At 37.4% G+C, this 24,278-nt stretch overlaps 1 protein-coding gene across 1 annotated transcript in view; it reads right to left on the bottom strand.

Annotated features, from left to right (window-relative positions):
* The window catches only part of VWA8 (von Willebrand factor A domain containing 8), a 370,368-nt gene that overhangs the window by 98,759 nt on the left and 247,331 nt on the right, over positions 1 to 24,278 (bottom strand). The window contains exons 31-37 of the mRNA XM_082859564.1: positions 23,358 to 23,422; positions 22,806 to 22,931; positions 21,357 to 21,466; positions 20,562 to 20,716; positions 16,432 to 16,624; positions 9,174 to 9,255; positions 5,128 to 5,332 (exon numbers count right to left, since the gene is read on the bottom strand). Coding sequence (XP_082715690.1) covers positions 5,128 to 5,332; positions 9,174 to 9,255; positions 16,432 to 16,624; positions 20,562 to 20,716; positions 21,357 to 21,466; positions 22,806 to 22,931; positions 23,358 to 23,422 — 936 coding nt within the window. The remainder of the gene's footprint in view (positions 1 to 5,127; positions 5,333 to 9,173; positions 9,256 to 16,431; positions 16,625 to 20,561; positions 20,717 to 21,356; positions 21,467 to 22,805; positions 22,932 to 23,357; positions 23,423 to 24,278) is intronic.

The raw sequence follows: 24,278 nt of genomic DNA, 5'->3' as shown, positions 1-24,278 counted from the left end.
AATACCCATGATTTTCATAATTTTTATGGTTATCTTTTTTGTTGGATATGCACAAAAGTTTAATGAAAACTCATGGCCTCTTTAAACTCATAAACTTGTTGATTTGCTTGTCTTGGGAAGGTGGTTGCTGATTTAATTTTAGTTACATTTAGCAATTACTGACAAATTTGTGATCCAATGGAAGCATTACTTCTGGAGGAATGTAAAAATCGACTGGCAATTTCCTTCTGAAAGAGTTTATAAGAAAGGAGGCCCTTATGCACGTACCCATAAGTGTTATCCCACTTGAGTATAGACTTCTCTCCAATTCTTTGCTCAAACTGAATTCTTTGTTCAAGAAGAGCATCGCTAATCTGTAACTGGGACAACTGTAGGCTTCCACATCTCCCAGAGATATCATGACACCATCTTATCTGTGTTCTCAGTACCTCTTTCCCTTTTCTTTTGCCTTTCTCTCTTCTTAACCACATTTCCATTGTCTTATTTCTGAAGGACGGTGCAGTCTGGTAACTGTCATAATTCTCCTTGGGGAGTTAGTTAAAGGCTTAATCAAGCCAGGGGCATGCTGGAAGCGGATTGTACTAGTTTGCGAGAGATGCTTGCTAAATATTCAGAGACTTTGTGAGTAGATTGTTAACCTCTGGTAGCTTTAAATCAGCCATGGAGGGAGTATTTACATCTTGAAAACTGGCAAACATTGTAAACTGCCCCCCACCTGCCAGAGAGCTGGGCTGTCAGCACACTACTGGGTAGTACACTCTCCAGGGGATCTTGCATTTTCATTAGGTAAGCCTGAAAACCTTATTCAAAGTCTAGATTCAAAATGAATTTCTATGGTTGAGATTTCTCTAACAGCAATAAACAAAGGAAAAACTCATTAGAGGCATTGCCCAAGTGTTACCACATAGGCAAATAGCTAGACCATCTTGATGAAAACCACTTCTACCGATATATCACTAAGAGATATGGTGGGAAATTATAAACATAAATTTTAAGAAGTATTGCCTTTCTGGGCCAAGGAAGATTCCCAAAGATATATGTACATATAAGAGTCCTATAAAATGTGTATCACTCTATAACAATGAGCCACTTAATCAGACTGTTACGTGTTTTCAGAATTGCTGAGCAAAGCTAAGAGTGAACTATGCTCCTTAAGAAGAACAAAGAATTGCAAACTTTCACAGACGATCTGGAGATAATGTAGCTTGTAGAGTCAAAAACTGAATTTACTAATAGAGTACCAATTAAATAATCTTGTGGTTTCCAAAACTGGAAGTGGGCCTTAACATTCTTAAAAAATCGTAAGCGTTGGATGTGTAGTTAAAGAAAAGGCTAGGCCTAGTTACCAAAGTACAGCAAATGACATTTCCTCATATTCCTAGAATATCGTCTTTGAAAGATTAGAGGTGCTTAGTATAAACTGGTTATCTTTTCTATGTATTTTTGTCTATGCCTCTCTCTAGTTTCAATATTTACCATATCTATTGTGTACCAGGCACTATCTTAATTATAAGGATCAATAAGTTCCAGTCCCACATTGTTTCAAAGATTCTGTCAAGTTTTAAAGTATACAGTTAAGGAAGTATTATTCAAAGGCCTCGAAGAGATTCTACGAGTAATATATGAAGGATTTAGTTTCTGATTAGTTTATTGTAATTAGACAATAACATTTGAAAACTGTAACCTTTTAGCCTTTTTGCTCCCACAAGAAGAGTCACCAGGAGCTTTTTAGAGAAGATGATTTGATTTCTGAGGAAAACTGTGGTGTAGCCTTCTTGGGAGGAATCCAAATGTAACTAAATAAAAATATGAAAACTATGCTTTATAGAGAACACTATAAAACCTAGTCAGAAAAATTTTGCTTATAATTAACCTGTGCTTCTGAAAATATCGAGTCTACAAGTAGTAAATATGAATTCTTAATAATGGGTTCTTAGATTACAGTTACAGTGATACTTTGAGTTTGTTGTTACAGTTGTTTACTATAAGAAAAACACATGTTCCTATCAAAGCATGTAAAATTAATGAACACATTTTATATGAAGCTCAAAAAATACTCTCTTGGGCTTCCCTGGTGGCGCAGTGGTTGAGAGTCTGCCTGCCGATGCAGGGGACTCGGGTTCGTGCCCAGGTCCGGGAGGATCCCACATGCCGCGGAGCAGCTGGGCCCGTAAGCCATGGCTGCTGGGCCTGCGCTCCGCAACGGGAGAGGCCGCAAGAGTGAGAGGCCCGCGTACCAAACAACAACAACAACATCATCAACAACAACAAAACTCTCTTGCAAGCTGTACTCACTAAAGAAAACTATCAATGAATACATTAAACAAAAACAAAAATTCAAAGCAACAATGGCTTCAAAGCTAATACCTCAAGAAGGCTGAAATGTAGCAAAGTCATAAAGGATAGGGATAAAACATGTAACTGACAGAGTTTATCTAAAGATAAAACAGTTCTTTTAACACCAGGCAAAGGGATCAGGGAAAGATGGGGGTCAGTAAGTGGTGAATGGCATGGCAGATTTTCTGCCTGGTCTTCACTGTTGACCTAAGGGATCATCTCACGACCAATAGGAACCGCTGAAGAGGCTTGTATAAACCTCCCCTAACAGCAGGTCTGAGGCTGCCTCAAACTACTGGAGTGTAAACCAGGCCTTTTAATTTCTATGATGTAAAGTAAGTCCATTTGGCCACTAGATGGAGATCAGGTTACTCTGCCATTGACAGGGAAGCTGCTGGCAGTCAGCAAGTGATAAGTATGGTACTGAGAACCTATTCTCTTTTCTCAGTACTTCTATGGAAGGTATTTTCCAAGAGCCCAGATCAGGAGCAAACCAACGTTGAATAAAGGGTCCATAAATGAGGAGTAGGTTGAGGGATTGATTAGGAAGGTAGCTGTAAAAGACATATTTTTGCTTGTTATTACCATTGCTCCTGGAATGATTCATATTTAGATTTGGTTGTACAAGCTACTTGTAAATAGTAACATAAGCTGGTCTAAATAAAAGCAATTAAGTATGCTGTCTCATTATTTACCAAGCAGTGAGAAGGAAGAGGAGAGATGTGACCAAAAATTACAACAACGGCAGATTATGTGGACAATGAATTCTGTCTGTTTAGACATAAAGATATATGCTCATAATTTGCTTCTCAGTTTGAGTATGCGTGTAAGTGTATATTTTCAATATCAACAAAATGGATCAAGAAACATCAGAGATGGAAGGAGAATGTTAGATAACATTCTAACGTTCTAATTTTACAAATGGAACTATCATTCAATTCTGAATTACGTAACTTTATTACTGAATAAGTTATTTCTATTATAGCTGCACTTTGAACTGGAGACATAAAGTTACACATTTCCTAGAAAATGTTTGGTTTGTAGAAGGATCAGATACTGCCTTGTATAATATAGCAGAGTATTTTGATTATTTTTGAGATGTTAGATACTATATTTCTGTTCATTTCTAACTTAGAAACTATATATATTCATTCAATACTTATTCAGTTACAACTGATAAACTGAGACAGTTAAAAGAATCCATGTGTTGTCAAAAAGCTTCAATTTCGTATATATGAGTATAAACAAGCATATTTGTCTACTGTGTACCAATCATCATGCTAAGAGCTGGAGATACAACGATGTACAACAGAGGCAGGAAAGTCACTGGGAAGAGGAGAGTTACACGGTTAAAACACAAATAGGGGTTAATTTTTGTACCAGTGAAGACCCGTTATCAAAATCATGAGTGACACTCCTTTTAAAAGTTCTGTTGTGAAAGATAAACTTAATTGTTATAACCTTGTTATAACACATGAGAAATTGAAATAAAATATAAGAAATTCAAACACAATAGTATTTACTATTAGGCATCAATTGCTGTAATGAAAAGAGGAGCTTAATTCAAAGGGAGAAGAAACTAATCTTCAGAATAATGAAAGAAGCAGAACCATAGTTAATTAATTTTCTAATTACTGTTATGGATAGTGACCAACATTCAGTCTGTTACTGTGATAGATCCACTTAATGACATGTTTATTTTAGAGTAATACATTTGTTTTAGCTTAATTAAATTAATATACGCATACCCTTTCAAAAGGATTTGGGGCTGCTGGCCTATATTGGTTTGCAATTTTCAAGATGTTCCTATAATCTAGGAATATGTATTACTCATTTACAAATACACACACACACACACACACACACACATATATATTTCTCCTGTAAGGAATATCACAAAAATAACCACAGAAAATAGTAATTATTAATCAGATATCAATGGAGTAGTTTGTAGAAATTTCTTATCTTGTTAACTGGTTCTTTACAAGAGCAACACAGTTGGCAGGAACCTACCTTTCTTTTTGCTGGATAAAAATGAAATGTAAACAAAGAAGTTTTCCTCTGAAGGTTAAAATAAATAAATTACAAATAAAATAAATCCTTTTACAATTCGGTTTAGTATTTATGGGTACACAGCGTTCCTCGCTGCTCACATTAGTTCCAGACAGCAACTAGATTAGCTGGTGACTGAGCCATTTCTGGAGCTGTGGAGCTTCCTCCCTCTGTGGTGACCTGTTCCCATATTTCTTGCTAGTGCAGGGTTGGGTCTACTTATTATGACTGCTAAACTTCCATTCTCTGGAAATAAGGAGGTTGGTAAAAACACATCTCTATTGGATGCATAATTCTTCTTATCTTCTCTAGTCTAAACGTTTTGGCCTTATACTAATGCGCTGCGTTTTAGATGCTCAGTATTTCTGTTTCCTTGGTAGCATGGGGCGATGCTGACGACAATGGCAGAAGTGAGAACAGATGCAAAGGTGGTGCTGGAAACTTATTAATGCTTAAGGTTAAAAAATAAAAGTTGATAATTGTATTTGCATGTTGTGAGGTGAGGAACCTATATATTTAAGCACTGACAGAAAAAAAGGCACATTTTTACTTTTTAACTATCTAGAAGGATAGATCTGTCTTTTTCTGTTATGAGTCCCAAAATTATTTTAGCTATTTAAGTAAACTACATTTGAGTCACTGGGCCAGGAGTTTCCACGACTGTGGCATTTGCAACTAAATGAATGAATTTATAACTGAATGTGTACCCTTAAGAGGTAAGGTCAATTCAAATGGTACCTGCATAAGTCTGTCACCTTCTTGTCCAATCATGTTTCTCCATTCCATGAGTGACCGCTGCAGATGTTCCAGTCCAGTTTCCCAAAGCCGGATGCGACCTCCCATGTCAACAGTGACAACGCCACCTTTGCCCCACTCAGCCAGCAGTGCATCTGTGTCCGAGATAGTAGATAGCCACGTGGTATATGGTGAGAGAGAGTCTGATCTGCAAAAGAAATCAGTGTTCAACCAGTGAAGTCCAGGTAATGAAGTTAGTTTAACCTGATTTAGGTTCATTAAACTTCCTACAAAGAATTCTCATAGTTAAACAACACAGACCTACTGTACAGCACAGGGAACTATACTCAATATCTTGTAATAACCTATAATGGAAAAGAATCTGAAAAAGAATATATATATATGTATACGTGAATCACTTTGCTTACATTTGAAACTAACGCAACGTTGTAAATTAACTATACTTCAGTAAGAAAAGTAATGCTTTAAAAAAACATTCTAATAGTAAGCACGATTAAAAGATAAGATACCAACAGATCCACATGTAAGGAAAAAATATATAGTTATTTACTGGTTATTTACATATTCCTATATTTGTAGATCCTGGATGACATTAGCATTCACTGTCAGGAAGAAAGAAACTCTACACCAACTGACACCTCACATACCCTCAGTGCTGGACACACTCCTTAGGGGTCTAAGGTCAGTGCTGAAACTAATGTCTTGTTTATGTGCTTTAATTGCATTTATATTTAATATTTTGCCTTTTCTAACTTAGAAAGTTATAAGGATTTATAATAAAGAATTTATATATTTCTTGTATTATATATTTCATACATATACCTATTTCTGATATTATATATCAGAAATAGTCATTTCTAGGAATGCAACTTTCACCTATAAGAGTCAACTGCACACTTCCTTTACCTCAGTATAGCTTTCACTACACAAAAGAAACACAGATTATAAATTCTAATTACCAGTGTTGGCTCTCTAAATACATCTGATATTTTCTGTATGAAATAAATGGTCTAAAGGGATGATCTAACAGATAATAAAAACATAATACACTATCAATGTAGATTTGTTAAAACCACAAAACTACTACATAGTGGGTCAATTCTTATAATATACTAAAGAATAAATCAAGGCGACTTTAGCCTTTTTATCAGTCTGCCTTAGTAGATACTAAACACAGAGTGACAAAGCCAGCCGTTGTGGAACATGGAAGTCTTAGAAAATGTTTATATGAAGAGAACAAAAACAGTAGGATGGAAGAAGTGTTTCAGAACTACTTTAGAGTACTAGAAGGACTCAATGAAGATAACATTTGATATAATACAGGATTCATCTCATGGTGCTCTCTCAAAAAATATTTGCCTTAGGAAAAGAATTAGTAGGTACAGATGGTGAAGTAAAAGGGTACTCAGAGTAATGAAATTTCTCCACCTGTGATGTTTAAAACTCTGCCACAAGTGCTCAATATGAGTGATTCTATTGAGCACAGTACCTACTGGTTGCTTATTTAACTCTCCACCATGAAACTTTAAATTTACAGGGGCAATTTCTTCAGTATGTCAAAAATGTGCTTGAAGATATCACATATTTGCTACAACTTGCACACCAGGTCTAGAATCTCTTCTTCACCTTTTTAAAAAAAATGCACATTCCCTTTATATATGGTAACAAAGTCTTTAAGGAATACATAGAATTATAGTAGAGTGAAGCCCAGATTTATATACTCCTGTATATCAGAGCTAAGTAGTATCATTTTACAAATGCAAATAATACAAAAATTTGAGGAATAATACTCACATTTTACTGAGAGTGAAAGTGATGTATTCATTTTGGCCCTGCAGTCACATATAGTTTTACTGTGTTTTCTATTATTGGAAGTTAGCCATCAAATGGGAAATTCCTGCTATCTAGCAAAATACTAAATTTAAGCAACCAGCAACAAAACTGAAATCCAGATGGGTTGTTCCCTTGGATTACATATATGCCAAAAACGGCAATAGTTAATCTCAAGAGAAACTCAGGATATACTGATAATGAACAGACTCTAAACCACATGGCATTTGAAATATGGCAAGTCCAAATTGAGATGTTCTGTAAATGTAAAATACATACTGGGCTTCAAAGATGCAGAAGAAAAAAGGAATGTCAAGTATTATTAAAATGTTTATATTAAATACATTTCAAAACAGTAATACTTTAAATATAATGGGTTAAATAAAACACTATTAAAGGTAACTTCACCTGTTTCTTTTTCTACTTTTCTAATGTGACTACTAAGAACATAAAATTACATATACGGCTGACATTCTATTTCTATTGGACAGCACAGCACTAAATGAATGAAGTATGGTGATCAGCTGGCACTGGCTGAATATATATATCTGCCCTTCCAGATGTTACTTCTATGGCAGGTATAACATATGGTTCATACAGAAAGTTAACAGAGAAAAGCACTGAAATAAAAAGCTAGGGAGAAATTAAGGAAAAATATTGAAAAAAATCATCATGCTTTAGAAATGGAAAAAAAAAAAGGTGTTCTTTTCTTTTGCTACTTGAACTAATAGTATGTGTTTTTTTTTTTGCGGTACGCGGGTCTCTCACTGTTGCGGCCTCTCCCGTTGCAGAGCACAGGCTCCGGACGCGCAGGCTCAGCGGCCATGGCTCACGGGGCCAGCCACTCCGCGGCATGTGGGATCTTCCCGGACCGGGGCATGAACCCGCACCCCCTGCATCGGCAGGCAGGCTCTCAACCACTGCACCACCAGGGAAGCCCTAATAGTATGTTTTAATGAACATACAATGGAATAAGAAATTCCCCCAAATGACGAAAAGCTATTTTTCATTAAACTGACACATTAAGATGTTCCAAGAAGACATTCTTATATATGTTGGAACAAGTAAATCTATTTCTTTGGATAATACTTTTATTCTTCATATTTCTCGAACCTGACTAAAAGGTCCTAAGAAATGAAACTGTTTCTGAGTTATTTTGTACTGTCACGCTGAGCAATTTTCTTCTGGGAGTTGGAGGCGTGGGTCAACAGGAGGTCTGGTGACGTCTGGGTGACTGACAGGTGCAGCTGGCCTTCCTCTGACATTGGAAGCCTCTCCAGGCTCCTTTCCCCAGGATTTTGGGTGAGCCTTTAACCACTGTGTTGTGAGGCCTCAGCTGCCTGTGAGGGAGTACATGTTAGGAGGGGATGTACATCAATCTCTACAAAAGCAGGCACACGCTTAGGCTGAGAAAGGGAGATCGGGCATGGATGCATCCAGAAAGGGATGGTCTACAGGTGAGGACACATGGGTCTGTCAAGGGAGAGATGGAGCACCATTGCTTCTCCTTTTATACCCTTAGTCTAGTTAGTTTGAATGCTTTGCTTCCACTGCTGAACAGTAATAAAAGCAGCCAGTGGTAACGAGCTCCATTCCAAATCTCTGGAATCCTTTGGCTACTGTACAGCCTTCACAATGGTAGATGCTCAGTTACATAGTTAAAAACAATATTAAACCAATGCTATTTAAATTCCTTTGACATCTTGAATACATTTACCTCAGAAAACTAATATACGGAGTTAATAAATATGAAAAGTGTTGCTGTACTAAAAAATGCTGTTTCAAAAAAATGTATCATTAGGACAGATCAAAAAGGAAAAATGAAGGCTCGAAGGCTGTTAGACTTATACCTAGGTAATATTTGAACATTTTTCCAAAATGAAAATAAAAATGGCAGTAAAGAATGCAGAACAGGGACTTCCCTGGCAGTCCAGTGGTTAAGACACCGTGCTTCCACTGCAGGGGGCATGGGTTTGATCCCTGGTCAGGGAACTAAGATCCCGCATGCCGTGCGGTATGGCCAAAAAAAAAAGGAATGCAGGACAGCAAGATATAAACCAACTGTAATTGAAAAAACCAAAAAAGAGCTTGCTATTTAAGGAAGCAAAAAGCACACATTTATTCAGAGTACACAATAAGAATTCACTCATTTTTTTAATCTGACACACAAGCTAAGAACAAAGGTGAAAACAGATTACCCAGGAATAGGGATGTATCGGAGTCTCTTTGATTGGAGATCAGTGACTTCTATATAACCAGCTGTTTGTGGAGGGATAACATCTGCAAACAAGTCAAGACACGAGCCGAGGGTTAAATGACTGCATGATACAAAAATAGGACCTAAAGAAAGCATGGATGCTGCTAAAAGTGGAATGAAGTTTAGAGCGTAGAGCAGAACTCTGGGACCCACTTGACAAGGTCCTGCGCTGGCCAATTCCAGCCTTGAGGCTAGACTCTCAGAATTATGTTTTTGTCAGGGAACTACAGAGACTGTGAAACAGATGCATGTTAGTGATTCTTTACTGTCAAGAGCATTACCTAAATTCCTTTCATTTTCTTTGATAGCTTCCCCAAATGGGTCAATGTTTTATTTTAGCACTTACAGTTTATTTGAAAATATTTCATCATTTGAATTCTCTTTTTCCTTCCCAGGAAATCACAACGACGATGGTATAACACAGTGGAATCGGCACCTACTTTGAAACTGGACTGGCCTGGTAGAAAATCCTGGCTCTGATATTTCCTAAGTATGTTTTACGCTGGCCAAGTTAGTTCTCTGAGACCTGCCTTCACCATTTGTAAAATGGGGATAACGACAGCATCTGAGCATCATAAACATTATTTGCACCCAATTAGTAGTTGTTCCACCCACAGTGGCTGTTATTATTAGGACCCTTCAAGACAAGAAAAGGTGAGGTGAGGACTGAGCAGTGGGGCGAGGACTCTGGGTCATGAAGAATATGAAAAGGCGGGGAAGGAGAGGGTGATGAGATATGGGGGAACAGAGTCCTCAACTCCAATTCTAGAGTTGTTTCCCAGCAAATTCCAGGCGTTTATTGACTTTCTCCCCGAAGCCCTGAGTACCACCACCATGCTCATCATCACCAGCTGCCACCACTGTGTCAGGAACACTGCATCAGGAACACTGCTTAGTCTTTGTAGATAGTGTTTTTAACACTGACAACAACAAAGACCTTGGATTCCTGTTTGAGAGATGAGGAAGTAGAGACTTAACAGAGGTGGTATAATAATGGGACTTGCCTGGAGAGTGATAGATAGAGAAGGCTTTCAAAACCAGGCCTTTCTTCTGGCTTTAAGATCTCTGCTCTGCCCACCGCTCCACAAAGATCCTACCTGAGCTGACCGTAGGGCAGCAATTTAAAAATGCCTTATTTTACAAAATCTTGGCCACCAATGTCTCTTTAAAAAAAAAATCCCCCTACAAAGAACCCATACTCTTAAAGAATTTTGTCTGTTGTCTACCTCTTATTATAATTTTTGATTAGAATGAGATATCCGGAATGTCCACATTGAATTTATCCAATGTAGTTTACAAAAAATAAGAAACTTGGCATTTTAATTTCATGTTTGCAGCTGAAGTTTTTTGAGTAGGCCATCTGAAAACCTCAATATATCTCTTATTTATTCAACAAACGTGATCGAGCTTACTTTGCACCAGACACTATACGAAGCATTGGGGATACACAGGAAAGAGATGTGTGTGGTTCCTGCCTTGTCTGAGGAGCGCACAGCATAAAGAGGAAAGCTCCTTTTTTTTTTTTTTAAATCATTGTGAGCCTTTAGGGACTTTGAAAGGATTCTAGGGTGGGAATCACAGCCCTGGGGCCAGGTATGAGCTGCAGAGCTAGGCACAGAGTGGTCCCAGAGGGCAAAAGGGGGCAGGAGGAAGGGAAAGTGATGTCCACGGACAGCAAAGAGTAAGGAAGGAGAGTTACTATGGTAACCCGACCACCCAGCTGAATTGGCCATCCTCAGATAGCCATTTGTATAAAGCCAACATGCTTATCGTAAGTCATGCACCGCCTGCATTGGAAACGTTGCCTGGGATATAAGGTCAGTCTTGGACAAAGTTTTGCACCATATATCATTTTTGACAGTTCCTGCGGCTAGCACCTAACTGAAGTGGGTTGAATTACTTATAGACCCTGGTTCTTTGCCAAAAATGATGAGTTACTGAAGCGGTTGGGATCACTAGCGCTGCCTAGCTAGCCAGCTGCATCTGGCCTGCCACTTAGACGCATTCTCCTCTTCACAAGTAGTAGTATTAGACTGAGCTACCGCCACCAGTGCTTTTAGACTGCCTGAGAAAGCAAAGTAAGCCAACATATTTTAAGTATCTTTCTTTCTACAGCTTTCTTTCTTTCTTTCTTTCTTTTTTTTCAGTGTGCAAAGTTAATTCCATGGCATAAAGAGGATGAGAAAATGCAATAATGGCTGTGTCTATTTCAGGAAGGAGAAAGCAAGAATTTTATTCCTTGCGCTAAAACATATTTTCACGTATCAGAAAAGGCAATTTGTGGCTATAAAGCACTTTAAGGGTGGTGGTAGTGATGGTGGTAATGGCAAGGCTTGAAAAATAATCAGAATGGATGTTTCCGGATTTGAAAATAAATCAGCTCAGAATACATGATTGAATTAAGGAAGTGAAAACTGTGGCCAGATTTCCCTCCAAATTTAGCCAAATCCTTGTCTATCCATTTTAAATGTTTCAAAACTGTAGAGAGGATGGAGGTTCAGGAAATTTCCATTACATTTATAATCCAGGTGGATTTCGAAGAGAGGTATAAATATTTCAGGATTAGTTCACTAATGATTAAAGGGAAGTCACTGCTGCAGCATTTAGTGCGCGGTTCCCATACAGAGTGGGGACAGCTTAGACGCACAGTGCGAAGGTTAGGAGGGGGTATAAAAACCATCAGACAAAGTAACCAAGAGCATTTTCAGAGGGAAGATGAAATTATATAAAAAATTCACTCCTTCAAGCAATGTAATTTGATATACTTCTGTTAACTACTAGGTTAAATGCACTTCTGTATTCACAGATTAAAAGAGTGATGTGTGCCCTGATATTGTGCTGATACCAAATCTTTGAATTTACTCAAAGTTCAGAAAACAGTACACTGCTTTCAATCAAGAGTCATTATTTTGTATTTAAAGAGCTGAGGCCTATGATTTAAAGTAAAAAAAAAAAAAAAAGCTAACGTTTAACTAGAAGGAAAATGATTGGAAGAAAGAAGTAAATCTCTCCCCATCTGCATTAACCACAATTTATACCATCTCTGTAAAAGCCACCAGGAGAGTAGCCTTTACAATTGCTATTGATTTCTTTAATAAAAGGCTGATGTGCATTAGTTCCTGACTAATCAGGTGGTGGAATTCTATTTACTTTAAAAAGATTAATTTAGCTTGAATTATCATTAGAGATCTATAGGCACATAGATTAAAGAGTCAAACAGACGGAAGGAAAAAATCATCAGCCTTGACTTTCCTCCTCTCACCCCTCATGTTCTGCTCCCCGAGATGCTTTCAACTTCTTAAAGCTGTTTCTTTGGTATTCACCTTCATCCTTATGGTGCTGTCTTCATGTTTTAGTTTTAGGCATTATTTATTGACTTCTCACCATGTAAGATGAGAGTTTAACTCTTCACATACCCCTCCCCCTGCCTACCACCTCATTTTTCCCATCCCCCAGTACACTTATATGAAAATTTTTCATTACATTAACATCCAGCACTTATGTTGTTATGATTATATAAATGCTCTTTACAGCTGAGCTGTGTCTTATCATAGCATTATTGCTTTTTCTTTTCATGGAGTTAATAATCATGCTTTGTTGTTGGTTTACTTTTTTACGTACCTAGCACAAATTCATCCTCGAAGTTTTCCCTATGTCAAAATTTCTTAATGTGTTCAAATAGTTGGGTTTATCAACTTCACTTTCTTGGAGGCATCTCTCCTGAAATCTCAACTTTTCTAATCCTAGGAATCTGGTTGATTCCTAGGCCTGTGCACAGCTAGCATCCTGAGATCTCCCTTTACCATTCTCTTAGGATTTTTTTTTTTTTTTTACAGCCCATATTTAAAAAATTATTCCTGGGCTTCCATGGTGGTGCAGTGGTTAAGAATCTGCCTGCCAATGCAGGGAACACAGGTTCGAGCCCTGGTCCAGGAAGATTCCCCATGCCGCGGAGCAACTAAGCCCATACACCTAGAGCCCGTGCTCTGCAACAAGAGAAGCCACCGCAATAAGAAGCCCACGCACCCCAACGAAGAGTAGCCCCTGCTCGCCGCAACTAGAGAAAGCCTGTGCGCAGCAACGAACACCCAGTGCAGCCAAAAATACATAAATAAATGTATTAAAAAAAATTATTCCTTTGTGTCAGACACTAACCTAAGCACTTTCTATACATTTGGAATATTTAAGGAACATTACCTTAAAAAATGAGGATAAATAAAACTCCTAGCAACCAAGAGAAAAATGGCAAAAATATATAAACAGGCAATTTTCAGAAGAGTAAATCACAACATATAAAAAGATACTCAAACTTACTAGAAATCAGGGATGTGCACAATAAAAGGTCTGACCTTTGTAAGAGAAGATGGGGATGGAGAGTAGCCTCATCTTTTATGCTGCTGGAACAATAACTTTGGGTAACAATTTGGTAATTTCACTCTTAGATATATACCCTACAGACTCCCCACATATACACAAGGAGACTGGTACAAGAATACTTGTAATAACAAAAAACTGTAAAGAACGTAAATGTGTACCAATAGAGAACAGATGAATAAACTGACTGTGCTGTAGGTACAGCAGTGAAAATGAATGAAGTGTGGATGATGACAAAGATTCTCTGCTTTATCAAGAGAGTCTGGTATTAATGAAAGGATAGACACATATTGTGTTGGCCAAAAAGTTCGTTTGGGTTTTTCCGTATCATCTTATGGAAGGTGTTATGGAAAAGCCCGCACGAACTTTTTGGCCAACACAATATAGATTAATGGAACACAAACAAAAATCCATAAACAGACTCACATATGTGGTCAGTTGATTTTCTGAAGAGGTCCAAAGACAACTGAATAGAAAAAGGACAACCTTTTCAGCAAATGGTACTGGAACAATTGACTATCCCCACGCAAAACAATGAGTCTCAATCCACACCTTGCGCCATATAAGAAAATTAACTCAAAGTGGAGTACAAACCTAAGCGTAAAATCTAGAAATATGATATTTCTAGAAGAAAACATAAGAGATTTGGCCCTTCACCAAAATGGGAGAAAATGTTTGGAAAGCATGTATCCGATACTGGACTTATATCTAGAATATATAAAGAACACTCAAAAATCATTAAAAAGAAAGCAAGTAATCCAATTCAGAAAGTGGGAAAAGTTTGAAGAGACGTTTCGCTAAAGAAGATAGATATGAAAAGATGCTCAACATCATTTGGCACTAGGGAAAATGCAAATTAACATCATAATGAGCTATCACTACACACCTGCTAGAATGGTGAAAAACTGACAATACCAAGCACTGAAAAGGTGGCAGAGCAACTGGAACTTTCACCATTGCTGACAGGAATGCAAAATGGTATTGCTCTTCTGGAAACCAGTTGGGCAGTTTTATCATATGACATAAAAATGCCATTCCTACATATTTACCCAAGTGAAGCAAAAACTTATGTTCACTTAAAAATCTGTGCAAACATGTTCCTAGCTGCCTCATTAATTATTGCCCAGAACTGGAAACTATACAAATATCTATCAACTTGTGAACGGATAAGCAAACTGTGGTATATCCACGCAATGGACTACTACTCAGCAATAAAAAGGAACAAACAACTGGTACACACAACATATATGATTCTCAAATACATAATAGTAAGTGAAAGACACCAGACTCAAAAGACCACATACTGTGTGATTCCATTTATATGACATTCTGGAAAAGGCAAATCAATAAGGACAGAAATCAGATCAGTGGGGTCTGGGGGAAGGCAGAAGGCTTGATGGCAGAGTGGCACAGGGGAGGTTTTTGGGGAGATGGAACTGTCAGTTCTCTGTCAGTTATGGTGATGGTTACACAACTGTATGTATTTGTCAAACTCACAGCACCATACACTAAAAAGGATGAATTTTACTCTGTGTAACTGGTCCCTAATAAGAACAAATGAGAACAATAAAATACTTAAATAACAACACTCTGTCTGATGTGTGGAGAATGGGGGGTGGGGGAAGAATGGAAGAGGGAACTCTGTCAGAGGGCTACTGCAGCGTTCCAGTTCAAGATGGTGGTGATTTGGATGTTGGCAACTCAACTGTAGGCAAGTGGGTGGATGTAAGGTATATTAAGGTTGTATCAAAAGGACATGGTGATTGATGATGATGTGGAGGATGAGGGAGAAGCATCAGGGCTGACCCACTGGTTTCTGGGTGGATGAAGGTGCACTGAATTCTGGTATAGAATTTCTTGTAACTCCTGGAGTGCTCTGTAATGCCTCTGTACCTTTCTCATGGGGTTTTCTCTTCCTGGAACAATTCCTTCATCCGATTCCCTCCCATTCATCTTTCAAGAGTCAGCTCGGAATCACAAGCCTGGGTTGTAAGCTTCTCCTTTGTGTTTATATATCACCTTGTGAATATGCCTATAGCACTGCACTGCAATTGTCAGTGTATTCACCTGCCTCTTCTACCATAAAAAACATTCTAAGGAAATGGTGATTTATTTGGAAGGAACTAATTCTAACATTATCATATAACCAGGACTTTTCAAACCCAGTAACAGATTATTATAATGTGTTTAGTATTATATTTATGAAGTCCACACTAATATAATGAATGCAAACACAGGACAATATTACTACCACTATGATGCAAATAATAATCAGTGGCTCGATGATCAAAAATTTTCATAATTATCCTTTATGATGAAAGCCAGTGTGGTTCAGTAAGCGTAGCTGTGGCCTTGGGTTGGAAGACTCTGGTGCAAATCTGGGCTCTGCTGACCACTGCTGGGGAGAACCCCAGCAAGTTACTTTACCTCTCTGTCAGTTTCCCTGCATATAAACTTGAGAGTACGTTAATGAGAGAATGGGAATTTGACGATTAAATGAATTTATACAAGGAAAAGTGATCAGCACAGGACCTGGCATAAGATATGCAGTAATAAACATAAGTTGACTTTCAGAGCACTGGTAAGTGAATCAGGCTGCATAAGTCCCTGGACTTTAGACACAGGAGTTTAAGGCAAAGGTCTTAAACTCCTATGAGAAGTTTAGTGAAACCCTTCTGAGCACATATAGGTCTTTTTAGCTACTAAACCCCGTTAAAATTATTCATATTCATAAATATAAAATGATAATGGTAAGTTAAATATCCCTACCAAAACCAAACTACCTTTGACTAGCTTGATAAAATAGGAATTGGTAAGTTTCTTACCTTTTGGGTAGATATCTTTTAGAGGGACTTCTCCTGGGGGCAAAATCCTGACTATCTGATTAGTATCCAAAAGCGTCACACAATTGCTCTGCTTTGGAGTTCCAATTTTCTTCTTCCCTCCATAGAATGTATCAGTGACCCTCGATTTATGCAAAGACGTTGGCCTTTTCCAAGAATAAACTTCACTAGGTGACTAAAAAAAAAAAGGAGAGAAATTCAAGCACTGAAGTATTATAAACTACATTCACAACTTTTACAATGCAGTCCTTTAAGCAGATACCAGTGGTAAACTTATATTTCACAAATATAAGAAAATCAAATTATTCCTTAACCTTTTTGAATTTGCTACAGAAGATAGCTGCTTCATCAATAATCATAATTTTCAGACAAGTGTGAAATATGCAACACATTTTTTATCTTGAATTATAGCTAAAAAGAGGGAATATAATAATACAGGTAATTTAAGTAACTATAAATAAATAACTATACTATAGCATCCACTATCTGGCATAAGGAATAGTATTACCAGTATTTCTCAAGCCCCTGGAAGGCCCCTTTTCAATCACCTCTCTTTCATATTCCCTAGATTTCAATTCTTCTGAAATTCTGTGTTATTTTCTCTTGCTTTACTTAAAATTTTTACCACATATCTATTTATCCTTCTCTACTCCAAGATCACAGATATTCTCCTATGTATTTGTTAAACATTTTGAAGTTTTGCCTTTCACATTTAGTTCCTTAACCCCTCAGGAGTTTATTTCTGTGAGTGGTATGAGGCAGGGCTCCATGCTTATCTTTTTTTCACATGGATAGCTAATTGTTCAAATATCATTAACCTTTGCCCACTGATCAGCACTGTTATCGGAAAAGTTTCATGTATGTAGGCAGCTGTTTCTGGGCATTCCATTCTGTTCTACTGTATATTTTTCTACCCCTAGGCCAATACCATGTGGTCTTAGTTACTAAAACTTTATAATAAGCCTTGAAATTTAGTAGGGCAAGTACCTCTGCTTTTTTTTTTTTTTTTTTTTTTTTTTTGCGGTACGTGGGCCTCTCACTGCTGTGGCCTCTCCCGTTGCGGAGCAACAGGCTCCGGACGCGCAGGCTCAGTGGCCATGGCTCACGGGCCCAGCCCCTCCGTGGCAGGTGGGATCTTCCCAGACCGGGGCACGAACCCGTGTCCCCTGCATCGGCAGGCGGACTCTCAACCACTGCGCCACCAGGGAAGCCCTACCTCTGCTTTTTATTCTTGGTTCTTCTTCAGAAATGTCTTGGTTACTGTTTGCCCTTGCTCTTCCATAAACATGTGTGAGAGTTGCATTTGCATTGCATCCTTGTCAGTACTTGGTATTGTCAGTATTTATTTATTTATTTTTTTAAGCCATTCTAATAGGCAATAGTAGTATCTCATCGTGGTTTTATTTTGCATTTCCCTAATGACTAATGATGTTGAACATCTTTTCATGTACTTAATTACCATCCATATATCCTCTTTGGTAAAGAGTCTGTTCAAGTCTTTTGCCCATTTTTTTTATACATTTACCTCCGATTTTATTTCTATATCTACTTAAATACATTGAAAACCATGAGTTCACCCAAATACATACAATTCCAATCCAACCACTATAGGACTCACTCTAGTTTTCTTTCCTTCTGTATCTGTAACTCCCTTCTTTAACAGTGAGAAACCTAGATGTCATTACCCTTCATATACTTACTTTTTGGCTCAGTTCCACTGTATATGACTCATCTCCCATCTCCACCACTAACCTTCCCTTCCAGGCCAATGCCCTCCTCACTCTGCTTGGCCTGATAGCCCACACTGAGCTATGCGCATGTATCAACAAACTCTTCACCTTACTTGGGCTCCCACATCCCACACCAGGCTGCCCCTTCATGGGGTACCATCTTCATCCTGGCTGGACTTGATTCCCACTCGCCAGTTGTTACTCCCTCCCACACCACAGATATCTTGCTCATCTGCTCAACCTCTGACCTCTGACACCTCATAATGGGCCACTCTGCCCATTTTTTATACTGGATTATTTTCTTACTCTTGAGTTTTAAGAAATCTTTATATATTTTGGATACAAGTCCTTTGTTGGACATGTGATTTGCCAATATTTTCTCCCAGCCTGTAGACTGCCCTTTCATTCTCTTAACAGTGTCTTTTTTACAGAATGGAGGTTTTTAATTTTGAGGAAAGTCAAGGTATTAAAAAAAATTTCTAATGGATCATGTCTAAGACGCTCAGAACAATGTTTAGTAGAAGTGGTGGTAGTGCGTATCCTTGTCTTACTCTTGATATCGAAACAAATGCTTTTAACGTTTCACTATTGAGGATTCACTATGGTACTTGCTGTCGGTTGTTGTAGCCATCTGGTAGTAGGTTAAGAGAGTTATAATAAGTTCATAATAATTTAGGTGCCTTTGATAATGCTATAAAAAGTTAATAAGAGATGACATGCCCTTTTGTTAATAGTTTTGTGAAGAATCAAAAGAAATTCACATAAAGTCAGAAAGGCACTGTAGTATATAGTAGGAAGGATATGCGTTTGAGGGTCAGTCACCCTTGAGCACAAATCCCAGATCCCTTATTCAATATCTTTGTGGCCTGGGGGATATATCCTCTCTGTTTTTGTTTCTTTATCTATAAAACCTTGTGCAATTGTTGTAAAAATTAATTATCATGTATGAAATGGTTTAGAATAGTAGAGTGCCTGACTTGTGTTGGGGTCTAAAAAATATGACTGCTCTCATAAAATGCTGAAAGGCTGTCTAACTGAATGATCTAATCTATCATTAAACAAAAATTCATGAACATCTCCGATATGGTGGGTAATAAATACGGAGATGCAGCTTTTAATTTAACAAGGTCACTAGTCCTACAGTCTACAAAGGATTTCTAGAGGGTCAATATAAACATTACCTTATACTCAGCTTTCTTACCTTTTTATAGTGACATTATATTTCTATACTCATTTCTTCAATCAAAAGATCAATTTTTAAAACAGTTCCACCTTCAGAAAAGTAGCTCCAGTATTTTCTCTACTGATAGCAGCAAACATTGTAGAAAGCATATTAAACATAACTCTTTCATTTAATCAAGGCTGCTGTAGATGCCATATTCCAACAACATGTTTCATTTTCAGATATATAATCCACAGCACATGTTTTTTACTTGATAATTAAGAAGACATATGGCAAAGTCCTAAGCCACACATTATCCACCGGGTTTTGGATTTCAAAAGTCTTATACCCTGAAGTACTCATCATTCATTAATTACATGAAAATTTTGAGGCAGGTGAGACTGGGGTACTATTAAGCAGAGCCAATATTTTTATCTTTAAGTGACTGTATCATCCCACCTAAAAGCTACAAAGGAAATTATGAAAATTAAATGTTTAATCAAAACACATGGAGTTACATCTAAGGTTATGAGATGGCAACTTGGGCTGAAATAACCTTTATATTTCATGTTCTCACATTTCCATCAGGGGAAGATGGTACCTAGTTTCAATTACCCATTCAATTATGAATAGCCTCTTCTTTACAGATAATAGTAAATAACAGCAGAAGGATCCATTTAAAAGCAAATTAAATTGAGACCACCAGCATTTATAGTATAATCTGGATGCAGCAAAGATATAAATCAGAGCAAAACTCAGTGGAAAGTGGACTGGTGTTCATGAGTGTTGAAAAATTTAACCTACAGTTATGAGACTCCAACATATTTCACTTTAAAAAATTCTAGAAGAAATATTATTTTGTTAGTCTCAAATTGTCCCTCTTGACAGATGACATGAGCACACATTAAGACAGCATGATATAAAATCGCTGTCAGTAGGTTAACTATTTACCTGTCACATGAGCTCCCATGTATGGAGAATACTGGTTTTCCTTTACTAAATTATATAATTGCACTACAATGTATATGTTAATTTTTAACAAGCAATGAAACCATATAGAATGAATTTTTTAATGACTGGTCTGGAAAACAGAAGGTTGATCTGAAATGCTTACCAGAAAATTATTACGTTTTTAATTACCCCTCAAATAGGCTTACAGAGTACAGGCCAAAACGGGGGGAAGAAATAGTTATTCAATCGTTTAAGAAATTTATGCTTACCATAAGATCTGGGAAACCAACAACGACTGTAGCATAACTATTCTCATCTGCGAGAATTCGGTTAGGAGAGGCAATCTTTTGTCCCACAGCTGAACTCAGATTTTCAGATGATAGTTGATGACTTGAAATTTTATGAGGTATGCTGAAGTCTGTTTCTAAAAAGTGTCAGAGAAACGTTAAACACCATATGCCCCTAAAATGCTCCAGGAATTAATTTTTGCAAGATTCATTCTCACCAACTCAAACAGAAAAGCATAAATCGAAAAAGAGAAAACGCTTTCAATTACACTCATGGCTTTTTGTCTGAGAAAACTCAGTTTTCACAATCATGGCATCTTCTCAAAGTGATTTCAAGTATTTATTCAAGAATTCAAATTTTTATTAGCAATCAAGATTAATATAATAGCACTCTGCAGAAAGAGGTGAAACTGGCCCAAACCAGTCTTAGCAATGGTATATTTTAGAATTTTTTTCATAATTACTTTTCATCCCCCCAAAACTGTGATGAATAAAGTAGAAATACTGATGGGCTGTGTAAAAAAGAAATGATGCAATCCTAAAATAGACTTGGAACCTACATATACGTAAACATTCTGACTTGTTAGTTTAAAAAATTCAAAGACAGAATTTAAAAGACGATAGATTCTTACTTACTGTTTCTAGTGTAGTGACTAAGATTTCTTTTTTGGTATAAAGTTAACATGTTGATATTGTTGTCCTTAAATGATTCTAGAGGACAGTGTGTATGCAGGCATGTACCTATACAGCCACAAACACACAGAACACAGTATTTACCTTGTGTGACTCCAAACCCTGTGCTAGGCAGCTCCTCTTTCAGCACATACAACTGGCAAACCCTACTGTCCTCAGATTCGATGTGTGCAGGCTTAGTTAAAAGATATTTCCTGTAAACAGACAAAACATCTAAGTGAAAAGTCTTTCTTTTTCTAATAACTATGAGGCCAGACTAGGAAAAATCAGAGTTCCCATATCCTGCCCGCCCCCGCCAAAGCCTCCTTCTTTTTTTTTTTTTTTTTTGCGGTACGCGGGCCTCTCGCTGTTGTGGCCTCTCCCATTGCGGAGCACAGGCTCCGGACGCGCAGGCTCAGCGGCCATGGCTCACGGGCCCAGCCGCTCCATGGCATGTGGGATCTTCCCGGACCGGGGCACGAACCTGTGTCCCCGGCATCGGCAGGCACACTCTCAACCACTGCGCCACCAGGGAAGCCCCAAAGCCTCCTTTTTATATTCTAAGTATAATTTGCAGTTTCAGATTTCATCATGAATTTAAAAAATAACTTCTTAACACTGTATAAGAGCAGTGCATAATAACAATGCAGTAATAAATGTGAACTGAAAATCCAATACTTCCTGTAAGAGGAAGGGCCATAAAAAAAAAAAGAAAAGCGACTCTAAAGAGACACATCCGTACTATCATGGAGCCTGCTGTTAATATGACTGATCAGCAAGTAAGGGGGAGCCCAACCTCTGATTTGTGACCAGCTAAGGGACAGAAGCCCTCCCTGCTGTAATCCCCTTGATCTACTTGTCTATAAGATTTCTAATATGGGAATATATAAATAGCCAGGAATCTTTTGCAGCAGGTCACTTCTGCTTGTCAGCAGAGGGCCAGAGAATCTGCATGAATCCAGTAGGATGTAATGCATGAGGGAGGGTGACTCAAAATTTACTGTGCACCCCACTTATGCCGAGTGTACATAATATCCTTTTCATCAAGAAGTATTCGGTCCAATGGAAGAGGCAACACAAACATAAACATAACCAAATAAGAGCACACGAGATAAAATGAAGAAGAAACTTCTAAGGGGTGGATTCTGTGAAGTTACAAAAAAGCAACAGCATTTGGATGGAGACTGTGGCCCTTTGAAGAGAGGATAAACTAAAAATCTATTTTGAAGTATCTCGAGTTTGGCAAGAATACAGTGAATTCTCAGTGTGCTAACAGGAAAAATCCTAAAGAAATACAGATCAGTTGTAAAAATCATTATGTTTTCACTGTTAATTTCAAGGTCATCTTCTGAAACACTTTTATAATTACTCTGCAAAGTTACATTTAATTTATTTAAATTTTCCCGTCCCCTCTTCTTCGAAGTTTCACCTATAGAGATGCTGCCAAATACAGAAATTGTTAAAAGACAGACACAGGAAGACAGAGCTGGCTAACTGAGACAGGATGCTGGCTAACTGAGCACACTCCATGAGGTGCTATGTAGATCTACCCACTGATGTGTTTTGCTCTCCACCAGAAGCCATTTGTCTTCTGCTACGAGAAAAACTGTCTGGAGGTTGATGGGAAGTGAGATGGTGTGAGTTCGCCCTTCTAGAACATCCAGCACAGCCAGGGTGTTCCTGAAAACAAAAAAAAAGAAAACTCTGAAAGGAAATGGTGAGGATATTGGTTGAGTAACCATGGCACAGTCATTTCATGATACATTATACAACCCTAAAAACAATGTTTTTAAGACTAGATAATAACATAGAAAAATGTTAATTGAGAAAATAGATATATAAAACTCTAAACTATATAAAGGTATGCATAAGAATTAAAAATGAGAAGTGAGAGCGGCCATGCTAGTAGCGGTTGTATACGGAATTATGGGCAGTGTCTTTTCTTATGTCTGTTTTTCAATGTTCTGCAATGTGGGATAAGATACTTTTAGAATAAAATATTTCTAATTTTATTACATTAGTTTTACAATAAACAAGCATAATTAAAGGAGGAAATAGAATGGACACAATAAGGATCCCAGATTAAATCTACAACAAAGAGCTCACCCTTTTTCTTTGTAGAATACTAGCCAGTTTTTGTGTGCAAATTCTTTACACATTTTGTAAGTTTCCTAGAGACAAAACAAAACATTCACTTTAAATGTGTCAGATGCATTCATGTCTATTCAGATGCTTTTCCTTAAATAAAGTTCTTCAACATGTAATTCTCTGAGAAGCTACCTCTTTATCTACTCCAAGACTCTTACAGTAACATAGATTAAAATATATTTCAAAATTAATTGTGAACTGCATACTAAAACATCTTTAGAATAATGTTTTAGGGGACTTCCCTGGTGGTCCAACCAAATAAATAAATAAATATTTTTAAAAAAGAATATTAAAAAAAATGCCAAATACTGGTTAGAAATAAACATGCTATCTGGTGATTAACTGTGGAATTTGTACCATAGCATAAATACATAGGAAATATTTTGTTTCTTAGATTTGGATATATTTATGACATTTAAAATATCTCTTTTCTTCGTGGTCTTTTAAGACCTAAGTATGCTGTCGTGCAGGGCAGAGGGTAAGCCTTATTTTATATCCATTACCTTTTTCTAAATGGCAGAAAAAATTCTTGTTGGTTAGCCAAAATGTTTACTAGTTTAATTTAGTTAATAAGCTAAAACATTTATTTATCTAGTAAATATAATCAGCTGTTGCACTCATAGGTTCATTACATAAATCCAAACATAAACTCATAACTGGAAAACTGTTAAAGTGACTATTAAAATGCATGTTAGGGATTTGTCATGAATACCACACTCAAATGGCTCATGATGTCCTATTATTGTGAGTTGCGTCCTGACAAGTCTTCATGTGACTATGATGGATACAAAAAGAAGCTACTGATATTGCATTATATATGTATGTATTCTACCTATTTGTATCATATTAAAATTTACAAGTAATAAGAGAATTCTCTTG

This window comes from Leucopleurus acutus (assembly GCF_964270905.1).
Source record: "Leucopleurus acutus genome assembly, chromosome: 18".
Taxonomy (NCBI): Eukaryota; Metazoa; Chordata; class Mammalia; order Artiodactyla; family Delphinidae; genus Leucopleurus; species Leucopleurus acutus.
Note: the sequence above shows the minus strand (reverse complement) of the source record. Positions and strands in the feature narration are given on the sequence as shown.